Raw genomic sequence first — 26443 nt, 5'->3', positions numbered from 1 at the left:
AAAGTCTGACATTATCGAATGTTGACGACTATGTAAAGGATGGAAACTCGCACACATTGCTGGCAAGAATATAAAGAGAGATAAAAGACTTGAAAAATAATTTAACATGATCTGGTAAGTTCACATACCCTACCATCCATCAGTTCTACACCTGTGTATGTATATACCTGAGACACTCATATAGGAGCACCAGAGGTCATTACTAAGAACTTTAATGGTAGCAAGAACTGTGAGTCGCACAAAAGTCCACAAACAGGAGAAGGCGCAAGTATATCCTGGTGCATTTACACCAGCACGAATGACAACAGTAAAATGACTGAGCTACAGCTACACACTACATGGATGAAACTCAGAAACAAGATACTGAGAGAAAAACACCAATTGGAAAAGAATAATAAAATATACTCCCATCCATATGAAGGCCAAAAACATGCAAACCTAAATAAAATGTTCTTTAGAAAAGAAAAGCAAGATTATGATAAAAATAATTCAGGAAAAGGGTTTTCTCTGAGAGAGGGTAGGTGTAAATGGGAGCAGGGAACTTATACGGGGTCTGTACAGAGTTAATGGTAATGCTCCATTTCTGGGACACTGAGTTTCTGTGTATGAAGATTTTCTACACTTTAAATTTATTTTGTAAACATACTTTTGTATATAAATAATTACTTGATAAAACAATTAAAAATAAATTTGATCTGGGGGCACCTGAGTGGCTCAGTCAGTTGAGCCTCTGACTTCGGCTCAGGTCATGATCTCACGGTTCGTGGGTTCGAGCCCCGCATCGGGCTCTGTGCAGACAGCTGAGAGCCTTGAGCCTCTTCGGATTCTGTGTCTCCCTCTCTCTCTCTGCCCCTCCCCCACTAATGTTCTGTCTGTTTCTCTCTCTAAAATAAAAACTCAAAAAAATAATTTGATCTCAAGTCAAAAAAGAAAGATAAATAATTATCCTACAATATTAGAACAATTGTTAGAGAGTAAAAATATGAAACGATCTGAAAAGTTCTCAAGCTGACCCCACTCTTGAGTCTCCTGTACCCACATCCTTTGGTCTGAATCAACAGGGTACCATCAGCACCTTGTGTCACTGCTGATACAGTGACGCACATCAGTGAAGGTGGCATACTGCTGATCTAAGTTCATCAGATTCTTGTCCCATCTACCTACTCTAGAGGCCAGGTTCAATGTTAAATCATTTTCTTTTTCATTAGTAATATGTGTTCATTGTAGAAGATAGAAAAATAAAATTATCCATTACTAATTAAAATTACTGTTAATCACGTTACCTAGAAATAAATATCATTTTGGTCCATCCTTACTAGGTATTTCTTCTATGCATATGTCTACATTTTCTTGTATATATTTATATGCATTTACTGTTGTGAACTTGATTTATTCAATAGGAAATCATGAATATCCTTTCTGTCTAAAGACACACAGCCCCACACTTATATATTTTTGACGGTTATCTAGTACTTTGTCTCATGTATGATTGATAACTCATCCTGTTTATTGGAAAGCTACAGTGAACATCTTCCTAGTCAATCATTGGGCAAAATCTTGATGATTTACTGTACATTGGATTACAGAGTAAAAGGACAGGAACTTTTTTTTTAAGTTTATTAATTCATTTTGAAAGAGACAAAGATAAGTGCAAGTGGGGGAGGGGGGAGAGAGAAGGAGAGAGAGAGAGAGAGAGAGAGAGAGAGTAGGAGAGGGGTAGAAAGAGAGCGGGAGAGAGAAAACCCCAAGTAGGCCTCACGCTGCCAGCACAGGACCCCACGTAGGTTTCAAACTCATGAAACTGCAAGATGATGATGATCTGAGCAGAACCAAGGGTTGGATGCTTAACCGACCAAGCCACCCAAGCAAAGAGCATGACGATTTTGAAAACCACTGCCTAATTATCTCTCAGAAAGACTGTGTCAGTTCTATGCAAACATCAGCAACCTATGAGAATATCTGTAGATTCTTAGTACAGCAATGTTAAGTAGGTCTTTGAAAGGGGGGAAATGGTCACTTCTGCTAGTAAATAGTTTTTAGATATTTATTTATTTTTGAGAGAGAGAAGAGGGTGTTGCGTGGGCAAGAGAGAGAGAGAGAGAGAGAGAGTTGGGGAGGGGCAGAGAGACATAGGAACAGAGGATCTGAAGCAGGCTCTGTGCTGACAGCAGGGAGCTGGATGTGGGGCTTGAACTCACCAACAGTGAGATCACTACCTGAGCCGAAATCCAAACTACTGTGCCACCAGGTGCCTCCCTCCCCACTAGTAAATATTTATGCTTATGATGTGGCCGATGTATTTTCAGTCAATGTTGTAGAACTGCCTTTATCAAGAACTAGCAGCAATTCCAAGCACAGAGTTAAGAGATGGGCCCAGAAGGTAAGCAGCCCCCTGCCCAGGGGGTTAGGGTTAAAGAAGAGCCCTTGTAGGAACCTCTAAGACACTCTTGTCTCCCTAACTCAGCTGGGTCCAGGAACTAAACAGCTACTGTTTAAACTTAGCTGGTACACAAATTCTCAATCTACCCCTCTCTTGACAGTGTGAGAGGACACATGTCAGGTTACACACAGTACTGCCAGGTACTTAGATTTTTCAAGACATCAAACATCTTTAGTATCTTCTTACAGTCTAGAAAGAAACCACAATTCAAAATCCATTTTAATTGACAATATGTGAACTGGGAAACTTCCAGTGGATTTAGGGAAAGAGGGAATTTGCTTTCCAGGGGGTAGCTTCTTCTTTTCAGGGGAAAATAACATAGACCTTATGCAGTGAGATTCTGTGCGCCAGCCTTCAGCTCTGATCTGTCACATGTGCCAGTCCACGGCAACATCACGGATCCTTCAAAGTCTCACTCCCAGAACGAAGCCATTCAAGACAACTCACAACCACGTTCCTTGTTGGTTCGGGTCTAATTAGGCCAGTTACCTTCTTCACTCTTGTTTGAAATTAAATGCCAAGTCCCCATCTTCTTTTCCTACTTCTGCTCCTATTTCCCTGCTGCATCCTCTTCCCATGGGTGTTCTTGAGTCACACAGCTCAGTACAGGGAGCCATGCAAACCCAAACAAAAGAAGCACAGGGCCGGCTATTTCCAGTAGAATATGCTCAACTCACCGGGTTAGGAAGTCAGTAATCAAATTATGAGGTCAGAGGATAATTCCAGAATCTAGGAGTAGATGAAAGAGGAGTTGAATAAAGAAGTGATTCACCAGTGGAAGTGAGTCAGAATGGGGAGGAAAAATAAAAGCAAATGATAAGAGACACCAAGTGACAGATGAGAATGTGACAGGGCAGCATGAGTATAAAATGACCTAGTTACTATGGAAGCAGGTTTTAGAGGAGATTAAAAGCATAGTTTTAATAAAAGCAGTTATCAGTGGACAAAATCACTCAAGAAACATAATTTTTAGCAGACACCAGTACGTTATGAATATAGACAACTTCATGAATTTGGCTCTCTTTCCAAATGTGCAAACTATGCCCCCCTTGGCTGGCATAGGCCCCCTTTGCCAGGGAGTCAGGAGATCTGGAATTCTACCATCTGTGGGTTTGCCACTAACGACAGAGTACACTTGACCTCAGTGTTCTCATCTGTAAAACTGATAACCTTATGGGATCATTGTTAAGAATAAATTATATTAAATAAGAGAAGACATGTGAAAATGTTATAGAAGTTTTTAATTTCCATATGAACCACAGCTGCATATTGGTGAAATTGGGGGTGATAGTTTAAAAAAAATATTAATGTGCTATATTCTCTTTTGCTTCCCCAAGAATATAGTATTTTCCTAGCTGGTCTAAGGCTTCCACCTGTCTGAAGTGGGGCAGAGGAGCAAAAAGAAACATGGGGAAAAGATTCACATTTAAATTCTTGGCATCTGAAATTGGGTTTTCCAGAAAGACAAAAGCTTGGCAAAATGGGCGATTTCCTAAGGAGAGGATGTTCTTCATATTTTTATTTCCCTCTTCATATATCATCAGAAGCCAAGCCCAGGACACCCAGGCAAGGGAGTTCCCTTAGGTACAGAGTGCATTAGAATTTACTAAGGGCATACATGTCTCCTGTTCCATTCCTTGGAGACGGTGGGAAAAAGGAAGGAAGAAGAAAGTGAAATGTGTATGTTCAATCTTTCTCTTTGGGCTTTGGCCCAGAATGATGGAGATTCTGTTTGCACCTCCAGATCCCCTCCTCTCCACTCTGTTCTGTGCCCTGGAAGACTGACCTAAGGAATACACCAATACGATTCCCTAACCCTTCCACGTTGGCCAGTGGGGAGCCCCAGCAGGACACTGCAGAGCAGAAGACAGGGGTAGGAACTGCCTCCCACCCTGCCAGGCTGCACTGTGCAGCCTCAGCTTTTTCACTATCAGAGACTATGATTTCTGATAGGGAGTCCTCTTCTACAGTTCAGCGCCTGTCAAGTTCCTAGAATCGGATGCTCTCCTCCAGCCTACAGATTGTATGGACTTTCCACTGCTGTTGTTCTGAGGTGCTTCAACACTCCCCTCTTGGTTCCCCTATTCTTTGAATAGTCCCTTCACTCAAACCCCTTGAATGAGGCACCCCTTTCAAGCATGCCCTCCATCTGCTTCTTTCGTGGTCCCTGACTGGTACAGGAAGCCTGCCCCAATCTCCTTTATGGGCTCTAAAAAATATATTTTTCTGGTTATCCCACACCAACCTGGAGCACAGCCACATCCTTGTAAACGGACCTTAATCTGCTTGGAGGCCAGGCACCAGCCCTTGGGGTTTAGTTCTTCAAATCACCTTATGCAGTCAGTTAACTATGCATGGGGGCCAGAACCCCCCAGAGTACTTAGGGAGAAACTTGTCACCTTGATAAGGGGTTGGTGCCCCTGCAGCTGGGGCTGGGGTTACTGGCTCTGGAGAGAGGCCTGGATAGAGGAAGAGGAGAAAACCTGCCACCAATGAGAACCAAAGTGAGGCTGAATCAGCTTGGAAGGGCTACTGGGCTAAAACCCAACTGAGGAAAACAAGCTCATGGGTAATATCTGCGGAAAACGTCAGCACAAGAGGACGTCACAGTCCCAGTGGAAGGGCCAGCAGAGAATACAAAACACTACATGGATCCATCCTATTTCCACATACCAGATACCTCCTTAAGTCAGGGAAAAAGAAAAGGGGGGATTAAAAAAAAAGAGAAATCTGAGCTAGAGGGCAATTTAACTGAAGAACTGAACATTATTTAAAGGGGTTTTAAGAATTATTCCATTGGAATAGACTAAACCTATTTTTCTTCTCTACTACCCAGTGCCCAAGGACTCCTACCCAGATTGGGTAGATGTGGGTAAATAAATACATAAATAAATAAATAAATAAATAAATAAACAAACAAACAAACAAACAAGTAAATAAATAAGCCAGCATACATATGTACAACACAGAGTGTGAATACACTTTGTGATCCTGCTACAGGAGTATTTTGCGCAAAAGATGGCATTTTACTTTCATTTATATGCAATACAATATACCGACACTTTAATAAGGGTAACAAATATCCACAGGTCTGACTATAATGCAGGAATTGTGTGTCTCCATTGGCCAGATCCATCTTTGGGAAGCAGGTAGGTCTTAAGGTACTCGTCAAATGCTACCATATGCCTGCTTTCTTTATACCTACAACTGGCCATGATGACTCAGTAAGTCCTACACGTAGGGTTGAGTGACATAACATGCCCAACCAGATCCAATGGAGCGGTGACTGTGAGCTGGTCCCAGCCTTGCTGATGGGGATCCTCATTTATGAAACCTGAGTTCAGGGTGTGAATCAGTTGCACGTTGCTGGTTTCTAAGTTAGGCTAGTCTGCTCCAGGGCCTATGCCCTTCCCTGTCCTACAACCATATTAAGAAAAGTAAACAAATGATGACAAGTATAAATCAAGAAATGAGCTTTGGATTAAAATGCCTCCTGCAACCTTGACATGAAATCACCCACTGGCATCAACATACTTTTAATGCATCCTGTTGAGCACTCCAGTGCATCAGCTCATGGCTTCATGCACATGATTACAACAGCACAGACAGCTAGGAGTTAAAATGACTATCAACCATGATTTCAGATCAGTGACCATATCCTGCACTGTTGGCAAATATATAAAAGTTACAGAATTTCTTTTAAATAGTAAAATAATCTTGCATGTTATTTGTGTGTGCACCTGTATTAAGGAATTAACAAATAAATATGGCTATGTAACCAAGCAAAGGAAGAAAAGTGCATATTTTCAAAAAGAACATAAAATTATTCCAGGACTTAATAAAAAGAAAGAATGCAATAAAATAAATAAAAATCCACACTGGTCTAAATAATACATTTAAGCCTGTAATGTCTATTACTTACTTATACTTTCATCATGATGTTTGGTAAAAATCACTTTAGGCATTCTTTTAACATAAAACTTTAAAATATCTCCATTTATTCTCTCTGGGAAAAACTACTGAGTTAATCTCACTGTTGGATTTATGGCTACCTCTAAGTGCACAAAAACTAATACATGTTAATTCAAGGAAGGTAGAAATTAAAGACATAATACAACAAGTTTCTTCATTAGAATCCTTTCTGCACATTTACTAAACCGACCACAAAAACCTAAGTATTATATCCACCTCCATCATGGAACTCCTTTTCATTTATTTACCAGCAACCTGTATGTAGCCTATTATTGAATCACATTTTTTCCCTGTTGTCCTGGAGTTCTGGCAGTGGCCTCACATGCTAAGAAGAAAAATGGGACTTTACACCCCCACATCCTAAAGTCAAGGCTTGACCCTAGTGCCTGACATGCCAATAGATTTTAAAACTGGTTCTGCTGGGGTGGGATCACCTCCACCCTTTGAGTGAGGGTGAAGTGAGCAGGGAGGGGCTGGTTTATAAGAAATCTGCATATACAGACAAGCAATGATTAAAGACAAATAATGCTCTCTTCTCCAGAGATCACCACCATAAAACCTTCATGCACATCTTTCTAGATCACTTCTTATATTGCAATACACCCCCCCCATTTCTTAACATCCCTGAAATTGGGATGCTTCTGACAATCAATGGTGTCTTACAATTAATTAGTGGTCTTTTTTTTTTTCTTAGTAGTATATAAAACAATAGGTGTCTTAAAACTTTTAACATCTTATGGAAAAATCTGATACAAAGGTATATACATATAAAATTGAATATATCTTATATATGTGTATATTTAGATATATCTATGTATTTAAAAATGAGATCACACCATTTTGCAACTTGACTTTTGTTTTCAGACAACTTTCTCTTCTCATCTTTTTTTCATCTCATCTGAAAGCAGACCCTATCAAAGGTCCCCAACTGATCCCATAATGCATCTAGAGCTGGTCTGCCCAAACCTATATGCAATCCACAACTACAAACTTACCTGGTTTTTATGCTCCGTAAGCCTCTTTTTCTCTAGCTGACTAATTCATGGCTTATGGAAGAGACTAGGCTTCGTCTTGGCAAATTCATCCCAGTATTCTGATTAACGATTCATCAGGTGATTACAAACATATATTATATTGGGAAGAATCCCCTTCTGGGGACAAACCAATCTTAGGAAAAATTCCAGCTCCACCCCCTTTCAACTCTGGACTGTGATAGTTTGAAACTTGGTCTTTTCATATGTAAAATGGGGATAATAATGTCTGCCCACAAAAGTAGGTTGTCAGGAGTTAGAGTTTTGCAAAAATAACTAGCACAGTGTCTGGCAAATAATAATCAGTCAGCACACGTTAGCACCCAGTTGGGTGCATACTTGAGTGAAATTCTCCCTTGATCAGAATTAGTTATAAAATTCAAGCACTATGAGACAAAGAATATATGTTATTACTCTGTCCTCAACATGTTAAAAAAAATTTCACTCCAGAGACAAGCCCCTCACATATATACCTTAAGTAACACCACCAGTACATGGTAGTACACGATCACACACAAAGCCAATGCCCTAGGGAAACCTAAATCTTCACGCCATACTCTGCTCATCCTTCTGCCCACTTCCTAGAAGGAGCCTATGTTCATGTGGCGTTACCCTTTCTGGCCATTGCTTAATGGACTAGGATGAACATCTGCCTCAGAAGTAGCCTCTGGATTCCTCTCTCTCCAGACTTTAAACTAATAGACAAAGGATGGATTGGTAGAATCAGATTAAATCAGGTACCGGCAGAATTAGTAGAGAGTAGGCCTAAATCTTCCTCAGCGCTGCCTTTGGTCACGTGTTTATTCATTCATCATTCATTCAACAAATACTGAACACCTACCGAGTGCTGTGCAGCTCTTTGCTTTCATGGATCGTAGAAACCTGCCTGTCCTGAGGTAACTCCTCTGACTCTGAATTTCCAGGAGATTTCTCTTTATCCTTAAAATAAACCTCGTTTTTCATTTGAGCTAGCCCAAATGTCTCTTTCTCTTTTTCACGCACAGAAACTCTGAGTTAAACAGAGACAATAATATTATCAAATTCAGGGGAAAGAGAGATTATGCACTCTCTACCAAATTTTTAACTCCCATGACTTCAATGATTTGCCACGACATCAAAATCAATTAATTAAAAGTCTGATAAATCATTTTTGCCCCAAACTTTCTCTAAACCTAAAGTCATTCACTTTGTCATTTGTACTGTCTTTGAGATGTTCTCTGATATAAATGGTTTGGGAGGCTAACCTCTGCTAATCCACAGCCCAGCCCCCATCACTCTCAGAGGGCAAGGAGGAGACAGCAGTCGCCCAGCCACACCAGGCCAGCAGCATCTTCTCAAGTAGTAGGATTCCCTGAGACAGGTGCAACTGTAACTGGCAACTGTTGGGCTAGGGTCTCTATTTGGATTCTGAAGGCAGATCTGGCCCTTAAAGTTTGGCTTTTCCACAGTTTATCTGGAAACATCCTTGTGCATGCATAGACAAAAGCACAGGGATCCAGGCTAAACCAGAAGAGCCAGAGATATTTCTGGGACTGCACTGAATGTGTCTGGAGGGACCAACCAGTAATTTCCTGGAGGTGAGGGTAAAAGACTGGATTCCTAGAGTTCCTGAGTCATCCACCCCCCAACTGTGGGTTTGTCTTTAGGAGTGTGTTCTCTTTACCTGCCCTGAGAAATGACAGATGAGTGTTCTCTACTCCAGTGTTTGGGGCTGAACTCACCAAGCCTGCCTCTTCACAACTAGGGCCTCCTGACAGCATTGGCCAAGTCAGAATCACTGTTCCTTTGCATTATGTGGCCACGAGGGGTGTTGGAGTTACCAGAGGAAAAGCCTAAAGCCAAGTATCTAAAATAAGTTAGGTTGTTTTCCAAGATGCCTGCCACAGGTAAAGTCCAGTCTTAAAGTTCAAGGTTGTGTTTGGGAAATAGCTGTGTCAGAGACAAGACACATGGTAGAGAGGAGATTCTGAGAGCCTAAAGAAGTGCTCAGGAGTTTCCTACTGGCTTTAAGCTACGGCCAAGGGCCTGCCCACTCCTTCCTGCCCTCTGGACATAAAGGCTCTCTGCACTGCATAGTGCCATCTTTGGTCAGTCTAAAGGGCCTGGAGCGAGAGGCTGGAGTGGACTCTGAAGACCATGAGGGCTCTGGGCCCACGCTTTCCCTCAGCAATGCTGTCAGCACTGGCCTCTTCTTCACACTGCACTGTATCAGTGTCTGTTTTCCCCCTTGTGCTGCGTCTATTGCACGACATGCCTTACCTCCTGTACCAGAATGTAAACTAGTGAATGGCAGAAAGCCAGCTTCGTTCACCTTGGCAGTCCTGCACTCCTAGCATGATGGTGTGAGGGTGGACCACAGCTAAAACCAAAATGTTCTAGCTGTGCCTAGAGCCACTGATGAGAAAACGTCTCTCAAGAGTGACTTAGGATCAATCACCTGAATGCCACAGTCACGTGTGCAAAAGTGACTACAGAAGCTCAAAGGACTGCAAGGGTGACACTCTCCCCTCTGCTGATACCTCTTGGGAACTACAGTTCTTCTTAACGGGACAGTTTCTTCCATCTTCTCCTTCAGATTCTTCGAGAGACAGCAGTTTCTCTCCTCTTCCCCAGGCCCCAACCCTTTTCCTCCCACAGATAACCATCTTAGATGAACCAGTTACCTCTCCTTATCACAGCTCAATCCTAATCAAATATCTACAGAATTGCTATCAAGCTGCTCTCGTTGTGATACCTCCTGGCCTTGAGAAGTTAGTGAAGAACACCAGACTCTCCAGTGCAAGCAGGCAGAAGAATAACCTTCTGTTCTCAAACATTTTGGGATCCCTCTCTCAAAATCTCATCAAAATATATCCCGAGACCAGACAAAGGATGTGCCCTGACACTGAAACCATATCAAAAAGGGAATAAATGCTGCTTTCACTGTGAGAACTTTCTCTCAGTAGCTCAATTGCTCTATTAAGGGAAGAAGTAGAATAAATGTTTTCTTTTCAACCACATGGTATGTCCCAGGTGTGTTACATACAGTATCTTGTCTCCAGAAACACACTGGCAAAATAAAAGGTCTCAGATTTAATCCAAATCATAATCTAACAAGTTAGCCTGCTAGTTTTCTAGATGCTGGCAGAGGACCCAAGATTCCCGATCAGAAGCGCACAGCACAGCGAACAGCATGAACATCATGTTCAGATTTGTGCCACTTATACCCAAGTCCCACGGGGGGCAGGGGGTGGTGACATGGAAGGGTCTGGATGGAAAATGCTCACACTGTGGGACTGCATCACAGCTACAGAACTTTGGGCTCAGGGAATCCAAATCATTCATAATAGGCAGTTAGCAAACCTGCCAAACCTTTGCCGTGGAGGGAAACATTAACTTTATTCTACTGGACAGTATGCAAACCTGACTTCTGCCCTAGAGAGAGATGCTATGTCTACCTTCCAAGCCTGTTCACCATAAATATCCTTGAAAAGATTGTCCAGGAAAAAGGCCATCGGCATCTTTGCTTGCAAGATCTACGGAGAAGTATCTTTCACAGGTGGTATTTCATCATTTTTCAAAGTAGGAAATGATGGTTTGGAATGTTAAATAACTTACCCAGTCTCACATGGTTGATGAGTTAGGGGCTTAAGACTTGAATGCAAATCTATCAGGTTACAGAGTTCATGCTTTTTCAACTCGACCACAATGCCTCATGCACAAGTCAGACAGGAACTAAAATGTCTCTCTATCCCATCCCAGAAAATCCTCCATAAAACCTCTGTTCAGCAAGACTGAGGTTTACTGAAGGCCAAGGTCTGTAGCTTTAAAATATGCAGCCTCCCCCCTATTGAGCATTGGGAAGAGTGTAAGGTGGGTTTTCATCTCCTAAACCCTCTCACACAGGAGTTACTCAACTAGTGTTTGTTGAATCAATCCCCTGGGCTAGAAAAGTCAAACTATCAAGTCCTCTTGATGCCCTTGCCATACCTTTTCATTATGTCATATTTGTCTATCCTTTTTTAACTTTCATTGCTATGACAGTGATTCAGGTTTTATCACTCTATGCTCAGACTACTGCAATCCGAGCTGAATTTTATCACCTTGCTTCGCTCTTTAAACACAACCCAATCTACACAACACTCAGATTAATATTTTGAACACAGTACTTTCAACTTGTCAAAACTCAGTTCAAAAAATATTCAATGGATGGAATTGCTTCCAACCTAAATTTGAAAATTCTTATGCTAGCATCCAAAACCACCCACGGCTGGCTGCAAGTGATGATTCCAACTAGCCTGGCTAAGACTTTCCCACTAAGGCCATGAAGCCAGCCAGGTTGTCATATGCAGTGTCCCTCAGTTATGCTCTACTCAGTCCTATTCCTATATTCCTTCACCCTCAAAAGCCTCTCGCCCCTTCCTCCTCAGTTTCCCCTAAGAATCCTACCACGTTGCCAACAACACTAGAACAAATAGCACGTTGTGTGCCTGAAATTGATCTAAAATGTTGAGTTTTTTGCCTTCTATATATATGTCATTATATACACTACTATATATAAATTACTACTAAATATTTTATAGAGATAAGCTGCATTACAACTTGCATTATAAGTAGCATTAAAACACATAATACTATATATTACCATAATTATAGTTAAACAATTTTGTGAAGAAAATCCTTCAGACACTGTCCTGTAAACGTTCATTGTCCTTCTTAAAATATGAAGAACATATGAGTCACCACTATTAATAGCATTGTTTTCTAAAGCTTTAGTTTCATTTAATAATGCAGCTAAAAAAAGAAGTTGTATCTGTAATGCTCAGCCTGAAAGTGTACTAATATAAAGAAAAACTTTATGCATTTTACTAAGTATTTTATCTGAAGATGCTTCTGCGGTTGTAGTAGCTTAAATTCTTATACTTCATCTTCCCACTTATTTTTAATATGCTATTTAGTTAATAATCCACATAGTTAGATACTAATTAAAATTTACTCTAATCACTAAAGAAAAATTTGTGACTGATCAAAACCTAACTTTGGCTAAAGATGGAAGTGACATGCCATTACAGATAGAGATCAACGAATACATGGCAACATTTCCTTCCGTCTTTAATTCATCCATATGTACAAGGTGAATATCTTCTGACAGTAAGAGGAAATACACTATTGATATAAAATGTTCAGGTTTATTGTGTATTGATGAGGTCGCCAAAATTCAACAGAACACTAAAGATGGCAGAAAGTATAAGTACTGCATGGCCCTGAAGGGCAGACTATCTTTAAGAAACTCAAAGCACTTAGGGATGCACATAAATCTAAATTATTGGCTAAGGTCTGACAAGGACGCCTACTTATCTCAGAGAGTCTGAATTGGCCGCATTTACCCAAGACTTTCCAGGTCTCATGCCCCACCCATGCCTTTCGGGTGCTCCTGAAGGCATTGAGAACTGTAGGAATTTGGGGCAATGGATAGAATCTGCTTGTCCTGTGGCTATGGTGGCACCGTCCAGGGCCCTGGGAGTGGCTTGCTTCATGGCATCATTTTACTGGGCTAACTACAGAAAATGTCATTGCATTAAGCTACAGGGCTTCAATTACTGTGTAAGATCAGCTAGCCATTCATTTGGGAGATGTCGTATTCTAAGCTGTCATCTGTGGTTTGTTGGGCCCAGAAATTGTATTTCGCCAGTTCACACTGTGGTGATCAGCCTCTTGGATGAGCTTCTACTAACAAATCTCCTAGGAGATTGATTGGCTCAACTAGACCAAACATTTTATGGCACATTTGGTGCTCTCTACTTCCTCAGAACAAAATCTACTCGAGAAACCAAATGAATAGCAGATTACTTGGTAAGCACTGGGAAGAATAAAAAGAGATGACTTCAAGATATTGCAGTATTTTTGATATATTTTAGTTGCATGATTCATGGTCTTTCTCTTCCTCTAGATCATGAGGTACCTTATGCACTGTTAATACTAGATGCTCAACAAATATTTGTGGAATAATTTAACTAGCTATCATGACCTTACATATGTACTATTCTAGTGCCAGCAAATTACATCTGATACTCAGCCAAGTGAGTATCTCTCTTTTTGTAATGTTGAAGATAAAATGACCAAGACTTACTACCAATGCAATGGCCTTTGACAGAGTAGCAAATAACATGTGGCAGAGAAGTGACATCAGCACACATCCACTGTACTGGTACTATCGTTCCACTTTGTTACTGCATCTAGTCCCTTCAAGGACTATATTAAGCCAAAGCCTGCCCTTCATTTCATCAATGTTCTGCCTGAGTTTATACCTTTATGTTCCCAAATGAAACAAACCCTAAGGCCTTGGAAATCTGCTTCTAAGTCTACTTCTTTGTAAAAGCAGAGTTAAATGAAAAAGATAAAGATGAATTAGAATCTTCAATACATGATGGGTGATGCCAGAATGTAGCTTGCATTTGGTAATAGACACTTACAGTAGAATCTTATGCAACATCCTGACAAGTTGAAAACTGGTATATACCTGGGACTATTTGTGGTAGAAAGGTGTCTCCTCATGTCACCAGGACATTGTTGTGTTATACTTTCCGATCACCACGTTCACTTATGTTGTTTAGAATGTATCAGTAAAAGAAAACTTTAGTTAACTGAGACTACTGTAGAAAAAAAAATTTAAATTGTTTTATAAATAGGTCAAGAAGACAAGTATACAAGACATCAGGTTTTCTGAAATAAAAGCCAGAAATAAAGAAGCATAAATTCCTTACAGATGTGTCCCTCCAGGGGCTGCTTCTGAACTTCACTCCAAGTGGAGCCAACATGAAGCACAATCAAAGAGGAAGCCACTCAGACCTGAGCTTTTATTCTTCACATGAGGTCACATGGCCTTATCCCCACCAATGGCTTCTGCTGGCTATGAGCATTTCGATGACCACACTCCACAAACTATGGAGAAAAACACTAAGCCAATTTTCAATTAAAAGATGTAAAATATTTATCACGAATCTCAGCTTCTCCAGCCACCTGCATTTCAAGTATAAGATTAAGGCATTTGAGACAGTCTTCCAATTTCAAACCTTTATTTGCTACTCTTGAAAGGCACAGTTTGACACACGCAAAATAGATGCACACTGGATAAATCTGGAACTCAGACCAAAACAACCCAAAAATAAAGTCACAGCAGCCACATATTTGTGAATAAAAAAAAGGAAACAAATAGTCATGAAAAAACAAAACACAGCTAATGTTTCTGATGGATAGACTCTAGGAACTTCCTTCTTTGAATACACTCCTCCATTGCATGAGGAAAAATAACACTACTGCAGGAATGTGTACAGACAAACCAAAAATTGGTAGACCATCTTAACCTTTAAATTACCCTTTTCTCTGTATCCCCACCTCATTTTACCCCCTGCAACCCCATTTACACATATTCAATTTACCCCTCAGGGAACCTGGAAAAGAAAAGCCATGCTGGACAGAAGATAAACCTACACATTTAACAGCTAGCCTTAGATTTTTGCCTCGAGCAAGGGAGACAATCTCATTTATATTACAAGAAAACGCCAGGGTAATAAATTATTCTGAATTCAAACTCATTAACAAAAAGTAACACTCATGTTAAAAAAAAAAAAAAAAAGTAGGAAGAAATCTCTTCTCCTTTTCTCCCTCCTCCTCCCTCTGTGTTCTTAACACCATCAGAAATAGACTCCGTTACTTGGTGAGTTGTCCTGAGATACTTAAGATACAGTCAGAGCTCTGGGACCACTTTCTCATCCCTTCCAACTCTTGAAGGAGTGAGACGGACAGACATAAGCTGTACATATGGTCTGCTTTGCTGAGTAGACTAGTCCCATCTTCAGTCATTCCTTGAATGCCTGTTGGTCTTTGCTAAGTACTGGGTCATCTTTTAGGATGAGTTCAGGAAAAATAATAAAACCATTACTTTGCAATGGAAGACATCCACTATGAACACGAAGCAGACAAAATATAACTTTTCTCCCCAAGGCATATTTAAAGAAAGGAGTAGATAGTAAGAAAGTCTTCCTCAGACAGGCCTTGGCTTTTTAAAGTTCTCTAGTCCCTATACAACATCAAGGTCATGGTGAGGGTTAAGAGAATGAGGACAGACTGTAGCCTGGACCCCTGCCTGTTGGTACCTCAGCTATTCTCGGAGGCCTGGTCATTTATTTTTTATTCTTATCTATTTTTAATTTATTATTTTTTAATTGAAGTACAGTTGACATACAATGTTATATTGGTTTCTGGTGTACAACCTAGTGATTTAACAGTTGCAGACATTAAGTTATGCTCACTACTCTAAATGAAGTTACATCTGTCACCATACAACATTGTTACAGTATTATGACTATGTTCCCCATGCTGTACTTTTCATTCCTGTGACTTATTTACTTTGTAACTTTAAGTCTGTACCTCTTAATCTCTTAATCTGTACCTCTTAATCGCCTTCACCAATTTCACCTACCCCCCTCCTCTCTGGCAACCACCAGTTTGTTCTCTGTATTTATGATTCTGTTTGTTCATTTGTTTTGTTTTTACATTCCATGTAAATGAAATCATACAGTATTTGTCTTTCTTTGTCTGACTTATTTCACTGAGCATAATACTCTCTTCCTGTTCTCACAAATGGCAAAAATCTCATTATTTTTCATGACCAAGTAGTATTCCAGTGTGTGTGTGTGTGTGTGTGTGTGTGTGTGTTCAAACCTACATACACACATATACCATATCTTCTTTACCTATTCATCTATCAGTAGACACTTGGGATGTTTCTGTTTCTTGGTTATTGTAAACAATATTGCAATAAATATGGGTGTGTACATATCTTTTCAAATTAGTATTTTCATTTCCTTTGGCTTAATACCCAGTAGCAGAATTATTAGATCATATGGTATTTCTATTTTTAATTGTTTGAGGAAACTCCATACTGTTTTCCACAGTGGCAGTACCAATTTCATTTCCACCAACCGGGCACAAGGGCTTGCTTCTCTCCACATTCTTGCCGATACTTGTTATGTTTTTTTGATATTAGCTATTCAGACAGGTGTAAGGTGATATCTCACTATGGTTTTGATTTGCATTTCCCTGATGATTTAACGATGTGCATTTTTTCATGTGTCTGTTTGCCATCTATATGTCTTTGGAAAAATATCTATTCAGGTTCCGTGATCATTTTCTAATCAGATTTTTGGAGAGTTCTTTTTGGCATTGAGTTGTGTGAGTTCTTCATATATTTTGAATATTAACCCCTTACCAGATATAGTATTTGCAAATATCTTCTTCCATTCAGTAGGTTGCCTTTTTCTTTTGTTGATGGTTTCCTTCGCTGTGCAAAAGTTTTTGATTTTGGTGTAATCCAAGTACTTTATTTTTGCTTTTGTTTCCTTTGCCTGAGGTGACATATCTAGAAAAAGTTTGCTAAGAGATTATTGCCTATGTTTTCTTTAGGGAGATTTATGGTTTCAGGTCTCACATTTAGGTCTTTAACCATTTTGGGCTTATTTTCTGTGTATTGTATATGGTAAGAAAGTGGTCTGATTTCATTCTTTTGCATGGAGCTGTCCAGCTTTCCCAGTACTTATTGAAGAGACTGTTGTTTCCTACTGTACATTCTTTAAAAAAAAAATGTTTATTTATTTTTGAGAGAGAGAGAGTGTATAATCAACCAGGGGAGGAGCAGAGAGAGAGGGAGACAGAGGATCCGAAGCAGGCTCTACACTGACAGCAGAGAGCTGGATAAGGGACTCGAACTTGGGAACCGCGAGATCAGGACCTGAGCCAAAGTTGGATACCCAACCGACTGGGCCACCCAGGTGCCCCCCAATGTACATTCTTTTCACAAGCCTGGTCATTTAAAAAGCACTAGTCAGAGGTATGGGTCGTCTCCTCTTTACTTTAAGCAGTCAGTTCAGTACCATCCACATTTCTCCAGTTTCACTTTTCAAATGTTTAACATTTCAAGCAGCTGTGACTGACAATGCCCACAAGGAAATATCTTTTCTCCTGAAATCTGGGTAGAAAAATAAATGCTAAAGTAGACAGAAGTATGTGTTTCTGAATCATGAAATGTTCAGCAAAAATAAAATATGCAAGAATTAGGAAAAATGTAAGGCAAATAAAATACGAAAAGACAACCTACTAGTAACAAGGAGAATAAGGAAAATGCAAATTAAAATCTTAGATATACCATTTGTCATCTAAGAGACTGGCAAAAATGCAGAAGCTGCTGAACAGCCTGTGTTGGCAAGGTTGTGAAAAAATAGGTCCTCGAAAACATCGTTGAATTCTGGAATGTGCAGTGGGTTGGGAGGGCCTCTGACCCTACCATCCCACTCTTGAGAACTCATCTTACAGGGACAAAAAAGCACACCTAATTAGATTGTTGTTCTTTTTTTTTTAAACGTTTATTCATTTTTGAGAGCATACAAGTGGGGGAGAGGCAGAGAGAGAGAGAGGGAGACACAGAATCCGAAACAGGCTCTGGGCTCTGAGCTGTCGGCACAGAGCCTGATGCGGGGCTCAAACTCACAGACTGTGAGATCATGACCCGAGCCGATACCAAGAGTCAGACACTTAACTGACTGAGCCACCCAGGTGCCCCTAGATTGGTTTTAAAACTTACTGCAGCTTTGTTGGTAGCGGTAAAAAACTACAAAAAATGCAGGCGCCCATGAGAAGGGGAACAACCGAAACAAGTACAGGAGACCCAAACTGCATACAATTTTTCAGTCCTTAAAAATAATGAACCGGATGACATGCATTGACCAGGAGAAATGGTTCACTGTATATTGTTAAATGTGTGAAGCAAGTTGCTGAGTCACGTTTGTTTACAAATCCTACACTTGGGGAGAGCAAGAAAAACTACTGGGAAAGGCTGTCTCAAGCATGCAGTCTTTGGACCCCCATTTGGCCACATAAGAATGGGCCTTGAGCTTGGGACACTTTCTTAATAAAAGACAAGGAGCCCACGTAGCCTGTGCAGGGCTTATCAGCTTGTGGGCAATTATCTTTCTCTGTCTGAAACTCCTTGAGTGCATGTCAATGGTCCTCAGGCGCACCCTAGCTTTCAGTATAGACTCCACACAGAGAGGTTGGAGTTTTTCACTTTATTGTTGGTAGTGGTAGAAACAAACCAGAGGCTTGCCCAGAAGCCAAACACCCTGAGTCAGCTGCAGTGGGCAGTGTCGGGGGCTACTAGCCTTGAGGGAGCAATGCACATATTGAAACAGATCCCACTCTGTCTCTTCTCTATATAAGTAAAGTGTTCCACTCAGTGCTTGACTGTGTTTGTTGTTTTCCTTGCAACTCCAATACCAAGGTGCAAAGAGCAGAAGTGTTTGGAGTCTTCCCCTGATACTAGTATACAGTATTCTGCTCCCTTGGGATTAATAACTAGTACACAGTGCTGTGCTCAATATACCCATGAATGTCCACATGTTGTATGAGCACTGAGAAAGGTGAGAAAAGATACATACTGAATTGTTAATGCTGCAAAAGAGTGATATTGGATAGAGAAAAGGAAATTAAATGTTTTATATACCCCAAGAGTGCTTAATTGGTTACAATGTGCGTGTGCAATGGACCAAATGTTTGTGTATCCTCAAAATTCATGTGTTGAAATCAAAACGCCAATGTAATGGTATCTGGAGGTGGGGCCTTTGGGGGTGATTAAGTTGTGAGGGTGGAGTCCTCACGAATGAGATTAATGCTCTTATACAAGAAAACCCACAGAGCTCCCTAGCCCCTTCTGCCAGGTAGGGACACGGAGAAAAGGCCATCTGCGAACAAGAACTGTGTTCCCACCAGACATGGAATCTGCCAGTGCCTTGATCTTGGACTTCCCAGCCTCCAGAACTGTGAGAAATAAATTTCTATTGTTTAAGCCACTCAGCCTATGGTATTTTTGTTATAGCAGCCTGAAAGAACTAAGATAGCATGTAACGGTTAAAATTTTTCAAAATCTCTATTTTAAATTAAATTTTAAATATAGATAAAAATGTAAAGGATTACAAACTTAAGGACAGCCATAATATACTGTCTATCATAGTCAATTATGGTAAGGAAGACAGTACTTAAATCCTGTTTATTTTAAAAATATCCAGAACATAAGACTATAGATTCAAGAGTCCCATGGTCACAAATACTGTCTCACAATTGTTCTAGTAAGGGAATCCTTCCTAACATCTAACTCAAATTACTCTCACTACTATCAAAGCAAATGCCTCTGTTTGATTCAGGTCAACAGCATTTAATTATTACTATCTTTTTTTTCCAGCTTAATTAGTAAACAAATGCACTATGTCACTAATATCATATTATTATGCTTTAATGATATTAACTGGGAAAGTTAGCAAACTACATTGAAGACAAATATTGAAGACAAACAATAACAAAAAAGGTATTTCCCAAAAGGGAGGATTATTTATATATTTTCTAAGCCCATACGAGTGAACATTATGCATCATAAAAAATCATTTTCCAGCAAAACAGTTAATGAAAACATTAACAGCTCAAAATATCATGTTAATTTAAAAATATACAAATATGTAATTTTAAATTTTGTATTAAATATTATATAAAATGCAAATTTTTTTTAAAAAAGTGTTTATTCATTTATTTTGAGAGAGAGAGAGAGAGAGAGAGAAAGAGAGAACACAAGGGAGGAGGGATAGAGAAAGGAAGAGAGAGAATCCCAAGCAGGCTCTATGCTGTCAGCGCAGAGCCCAAAGCAGGGCTTGAACTCATGAACCATGAGATAGGACCTGAGTTGAAAACAAGAATCGAAAGCTTAACTGACTGAGCCACCCAGGCGCCCATAAAATGCGTATTTTTCTTTGCATAGAAAAAGACTACAAGGAGAAAATCCACAAAAATCTTTAAAATGAACATAACTGGCAGATTAATTTATAGGTGATTTTTTTTTTCATTAACTTCTAACTGCTGTCTTGTATTCTTCAAATTTTCTAAAGGAAACATATGCTAAGAAAAAATAATGTAGATCCTTCAAGATTGGGTTCCTTGGGGCCCCTACATCACACCTATACCACTGAAACATGAGCTAATCTATAACATCCGTAAAGCCTATAAAATCTATAAAATCCATAAAGGGATTTTCACTTGGTACAGGCCCTCTCAGCAGGGCCTCCATATCAGGTACAGCCCCTCTGCACAGGACCCTTCAGCCTTTTTCCATCAAGCAGCCTCCTCATCAGCCACACCAGTTCACCATTCTCAAAGCACTGGGAGCTTTCTGCTACCATTCCTCTCCTCATGCTACTGTTTGGCAATTCATGGCTTTTCCTAGTATCTTCATGTATCCTACGTGGCTTCATCCTCCAAGCCCAGATCAAATAGTTCCTACATTGTGAAGCTCTTCTCTCAATTAACTGCTTCCTCATGTCTCTTACCTATTCTCGCTGGTTCTGGAACATACCAAACGGGGTTCAGTGCTGATTAGTCCTCACCTATGAACTAACTCTTCAAGAGTAGAGACACTATCTTAATTGTGTTGGAATCTCCAGCACTTAACACAGTTGTGACATATAATACGTTCTCAAACCTATCTGATGAAGAAGGGCATATACAGTTGAATAAAAATGAAGTACAATTCCATGCCCTGTGAATCATGGAGAATTATTAGACTCCCCAGCCAAATACAGAAAACAAACAAACAACAACAACAACAGCAACAACAACAACAAAACCAAGAAGGATTGCTGGATCAGTGAGTTCTTTCTGAGCAAGAGTATCACAGTTTTGGAAGAGAAACTGTCTTATAGATGGCAACTAAAAATTGAAATCAAAGGCCATTAAAAAAAAATCCATACTCAGAAAAGATAGATTTATATATAAACAAGAGTAGAAAGAATAGAGAAGTCTTTTTAACAGTGTTACCACCAAAGGACAACATGTATACAATATATGTATAAACCATCCATTAATTCATTTCATTTCAAACAGTTTTGGCATGAATGGGAGACAAATGTACACTCTTCTAAATCACGAATGAGGATTTTGTTTCAGATACAGAGTGGGTGAAGGAACGTGAACAAAATACATCTTAACATATGCAAACCAAGCAGAGCTGACCCAGGCAAAGTGGGTCCAGATTTTAGAAAGTGGCTCAGGGGACAGTGTGTTTGGGGACCAGCTGGGCAGGGACACATAGTCCTAAAGTTTCCTGCCCTCCATGTCTCTCAGGCAGTGGTCACATCCCCACTGCAATCAGAATTCACCTGAAACTTGACTGTCCTACCCTCACAGACATACAGCCTTTGTTCACTCTGGAGATAAAAGGATTACTGAGGAACATTTAAAAATGAGGTCATGTTGAATTGCTCATGTCATGTCGAGAAACTGTACATACCTTTCGTCTCTATTTTCTGAAAATATTTCTGATATTTTGAATGCAAATGTTTTCAAAGAAAATATGTATTTAAACCTGTGGTAAGTATAATTTTGTACACATGTAATCCATTTTCAATGTATTTTTAACAGATGACTAAATCTAGGACTATTTTGTAAAAAACAAAAGCTCAAACTCTCTTAAGAATTTATTAATGGAATTTATGGCATACTAAACATAGAAGCAGGAAGGACCCCGAGTCCCCTTTTAAAATCCATCCCAGTTGGCAAGCAAAACTAAAAAACCAAAGTCTGAAAAGAAAAAGGGTTTTACTATTAATCAGTGGCTTTGAAATGTATGTTCCCCTAGAAAGGTGTGACCTCAGAAGGGTACACAGACTAGCAGCTGTTACACATGGCAATGACTGTCGGCTCTCCTGTGTCTCTGGCAGCCCAGCCAGGCAGTTAGGTGGCAGTCCCCCCACCAAGCAGGCTTCACCTAACAACAGAACAACATAAAAGCACAATGAAAGTCAAGCTTTAAGATTGCCCTACGACTCCAAAGCATTTTTATGCATTGTCATTTTATGCATGTTGGTGAACAGTTTCACCAACATCCAGTTTCCAATATTTTGTGACATAAATGCTCAATTCCAACACATTTTACTTACATATTTAAGGCAATATACACTTAATATCTTTTCCCCGTAAAGTTGAAATAAGTCTCTAAAACATAAAATTTAACACTTGACTTTTGGTCCTAGGTGTCATGCAGACAGACATCAGTAATTATTTAGTAAATCATGCAAATCTAGCAAAACATTTTGTAGGTTGTATTATTAGTAAAAATTAAAATCAACAAAATCCACCCTTAGATCTTTCAATCCATACTTCAATCAACCAGTTGCTTATTGATATAGAATTGCTTATTTAAATAAGAAAAACACAAAAAACAAACAAACAAATACTTTCTGCTTAGAATTAAAGAGCAGTCTCCCTTCATCAGAAACAGATTTAGTTTCACAGCAGTGTCTAGATTCTACAGGCTCTTTGTGTCTAGATGCCAGAAGAGGTCAGTAATGTTAGTAGGTCAACATATTCTTTTTCCTAAGGATAAAGCCTACCTCGTCCCTTTTTGCTAAGACTTGCAGCTAGATGGGTTCTCAACCCTGACACTACTTGACATTTTGGGCTAGAGGATTGTTTGTTGTGGGAGACTGTCCTGTGCATTGTCCGATGTTTAGTAGTAGATACGACCTCTTCCAGCTACATACTAGTAAGGATCCCTCCCTACAAGGTGTGATCATCAAAACTGTCTCCAGACATTGCCCAATGTCCCCTGCAGGGCAAAGCCACATCCAGTTGAGAACCACCGAGGAAGACCTGCTTGAGCACAGAGACAACTTCTGCAATTACAGCTGCTAGGAGGGAGCTGAAGTTTGTGGTCATAATGTGTCAGGCACTAGGCCAGGGGTTTGATGTACGCTGATGCATATGGTTAGGCATCACTGTTCCTAATTTACAGGTAAGAAAATTGATGTTCACGGAAAGTTGTGAGCTGAGTTCCCCTGCTTTTTCCATATTCAGGCAACCTATCATCTTAGTGTGTCCCTGGACTTCTCAAGTTTGGAAGCTGGTCATATATTTGTAAACAGATTTCCCTTCTCCCATGCATCGAGCATGTGGGTGCAGGGAGAGAACTGGGGCAGCCACTGCAAGTGAGTAGAGATGGATAATCATCAAGGAGGGGAACTTTGCAATGTTCCCATCACTAGCTGAAACATCACTTACCAACCCACCACCAGGTTTCAAATGCTCTACCACATGCTTGTGAAGACAGTAGACACAGAAGCCTCAAACTGCCTTAAATGATTAAAAGCACTGAAAGAGCCTCCTAGAGGCTGAAAGCCCTTCCCCTGCTGTAATCAGGATCCATTGGCAACTAACTGCAGATCTTCGGCCCCTGAAGGCAGACAGACCTTGGGCTCCTTGCTTCAGGAAGCAAGGCAGAATTCAAGACCACACTCAGAGCAGGCAGAGAGCCAGCGCCTGGGCTTGAAGCCCTGGGTATAATCCTAGTTCCTGGTAGGGCTTTGACAGTGTTGACCTTCCCAGATCCTCACCCTTAGTTCTTGAACTGGAGCCATGAGCTCACTCGGAGGTCCCTGGGCTAACTGGTCCCTTGGCTCACCACACAGTGACCTAGAGCAGCACAGGCACTTGCCAGGCTCAGCAGTGTGGGCACCAGCAGTCAGCCTGTTAACCATAACCTGCTGTGACGTTCCTTATCTTTCCCTTTTATTTCCTTTTTTCTGGAGACACTAACAACTGTACTGTTTCAAGCAAATGTGTTTTTTAGACTCTTTGGTAATTGGATGGCACAACTCTTGCCCGTAAAGTTTAGAGGCTTCACTCCCCTTTGGATTCTTCCACTTCACCAATCATACCCACTTTCACTTACCTAGTCCCTGCCATGCATCAGAACCCTTAGCACTAAAATGAAAGGAAAAGCAATGTGGCAAGTGGTTATAATTTTCTGGGGTACAGCTCAGTTCAAAGTAATCACTGAAAGGCACTCTTGCTTCTGAAGTATGGTCTAACTTTAACAAAATATTAAATCACCTGTTATTTTAGAAATAGCAAGTGTGCATTCCTGATTAGAACTTTATATGATTTTCTACTTTGAGTAGAAAATAGACTTTGTTTAAAAAAATCCTTCCCACTGTTCTGCCTCTTAGAGCTTTGAGCCTTACACTTACACTCAAAAAACCCTTTACTTTTAGGTCAGGCAGGGAGAGAGGGAGTGATTGTCTCCCAATTTGGGGGACAAACATTTTTCTAAAACTCTCCCTGGTAGAAAAAGAACTCAAAAGAGACAGGAAAATGAGATGCAGAAAAATAAGAAAAGGTCCATTTCTTGTATTTCTGAACTTGTGAACTTGATTAATACTGTTCTACACTGAAATGGATCCAGTGGCAAATATATGAGCTGTTTATAACTATGTAATTAGAGATTATAAAGAGAACAGACCTACCAAGACGGAAAAGTCAAATGATTCAAGGGTTTGGAAGTCCAAAGTGACAACACATAAAAACATATTTTAGTCTGGAAAAGGGACACTTCTAGAGGTTGTTCAACATCAGGAGGCATGTTGAAAAGAAAAGAGAAACAGCTTTTTTCTCAGCAAACAATAAGAAAAGGGAGTTAAAATGTCAACAAGCAGGACTGTGAATTTGTTTTAGGAAATTATCTTAAAGTTACAAATCAAATGTATTATCTGTTCATGGTCTGGAAAATGCTGGGAAAATCTTTTCGGGAGATCCCCGGTGGGAGAGTCACCATATGACTACTCTGATTAAAAGTGCAGGACTGACCAGATCTCTCTGAGAAATAGTTGTAAGGCTGTTGTTTTTATGTTCCTGCCTTGATACTAAGAGGGAGGAATTCCAATGCTGGAATCTGCCACCAACTTGAGGCTGTGGCTCCGAGTTCGAGTTTTCCTCATGCTCACCTCCATGTCTCGTGTGTAAAATCAGAGGGACGGCAGGTCCTAAAATCTGTTTACATACTCTGGTGATGAGGGAGGTGGAGAGTCTAAGAATAAAATCTGTTATCAAAAACACAAATATGAGGAAAAACAGAAAAACTCTATTTTCAGGGAAATCAGTGGTACAGTTTTAACGGACCCTGAAAAACACCTAAGTACGTATTACAGGTAAAGTAAGCATTATTTCAAGTTATTCAACGTACTTCATATAAGCTAACAGAAAAATAACCATTTAACATGTAGTATACTTCTTTAAAATAATCTGGCAACTGTTGGTCTAGGCAATGAGACCAAAGCCCAGGTGATAATTATTCACATTTCCTTTATTTGTAGGGCAACATACCCAAACTTGCTTCAACACTGAAACTATAATTAAGCTCTTACATTACTGAAACCATAATTAAAACTTCGGAACTGCCCCCAGATGTTTCTGTGGCTAATGTAAGTTCATGTTTGATCTACTAATTATCTCTCCGTGACAGTCACAAGGATTAAGGATAGGAGATGAGGATTTAAAACAAAATGCAGAAAGTCTTAAAAACAACCACAGCTTTGGAAGCTATGGAGAGCTTATCTTTCCCTGTTTTCCTGGGCCTTTGATGATTCATACATTTAGAGCCACATTTAAGGGCATCATTCCAGGCCAAGTGAGTTAGAATCTTTGAGGTCAACTGTGTTGTTGCACATCTGTGTGTTTTGTTTTGTTTTGTTTTGTTTTGTTTTTAAGTCCCACAGGTGACACTGATGGGCAGCCAATGTTGAAAACCACTCATTTTAAATAATATAATATGACCTGAATGGCACCACTGTGAGTCTGGCACCATTGTAAGTCCTGAAAACCAATGATTCTCAGAGGGGACACATCCTCCACTCTCATGAAGTTTAAGAGACACATGATGGCAGATAAGCAACCTCCCTGGTTATGGTAGTGCCTAGGGTACAACAGGGGTGTGGTGATAGAAACAAGGTTTCTGTCTCAACACATGGCCAGCAATGGTTTGAGAAGTGAGAGAGAGCCTCTCTAAGATGGGTCTGTTGTGCTGGCCCCAAGAAAGAGCTGCCATGTAAAACTCCAAAAAAAAAAGAAGTTTTCTGAGAGAGGGAGTGGCCAG

General features: G+C 40.1%; 1 protein-coding gene across 3 annotated transcripts in view; it reads right to left on the bottom strand.

Annotated features, from left to right (window-relative positions):
• Positions 1–26443, bottom strand: part of TPD52L1 (TPD52 like 1) — a 99618-nt gene that overhangs the window by 37487 nt on the left and 35688 nt on the right. The window contains exon 1 of one of the 3 annotated variants that reach the window (XM_042937400.1): positions 2930–3031. The exons of 1 other annotated variant lie outside the window; for it this stretch is intronic. In XM_042937400.1, the coding sequence (XP_042793334.1) occupies positions 2930–2969 (40 nt within the window). In that variant the 5' untranslated portion in view covers positions 2970–3031. Of the gene's footprint in view, positions 1–2929; positions 3032–26443 lie in introns of those variants that run through there. One more of the 3 variants, XM_042937402.1, reaches the window with a different exon arrangement.

Source organism: Panthera leo, chromosome B2, assembly GCF_018350215.1.
Source record: "Panthera leo isolate Ple1 chromosome B2, P.leo_Ple1_pat1.1, whole genome shotgun sequence".
Lineage (NCBI taxonomy): Eukaryota > Metazoa > Chordata > Mammalia > Carnivora > Felidae > Panthera > Panthera leo.
The sequence above is the reverse complement of the archived record's forward strand: the minus strand, read 5'-3'. Positions and strand labels throughout refer to the sequence as shown.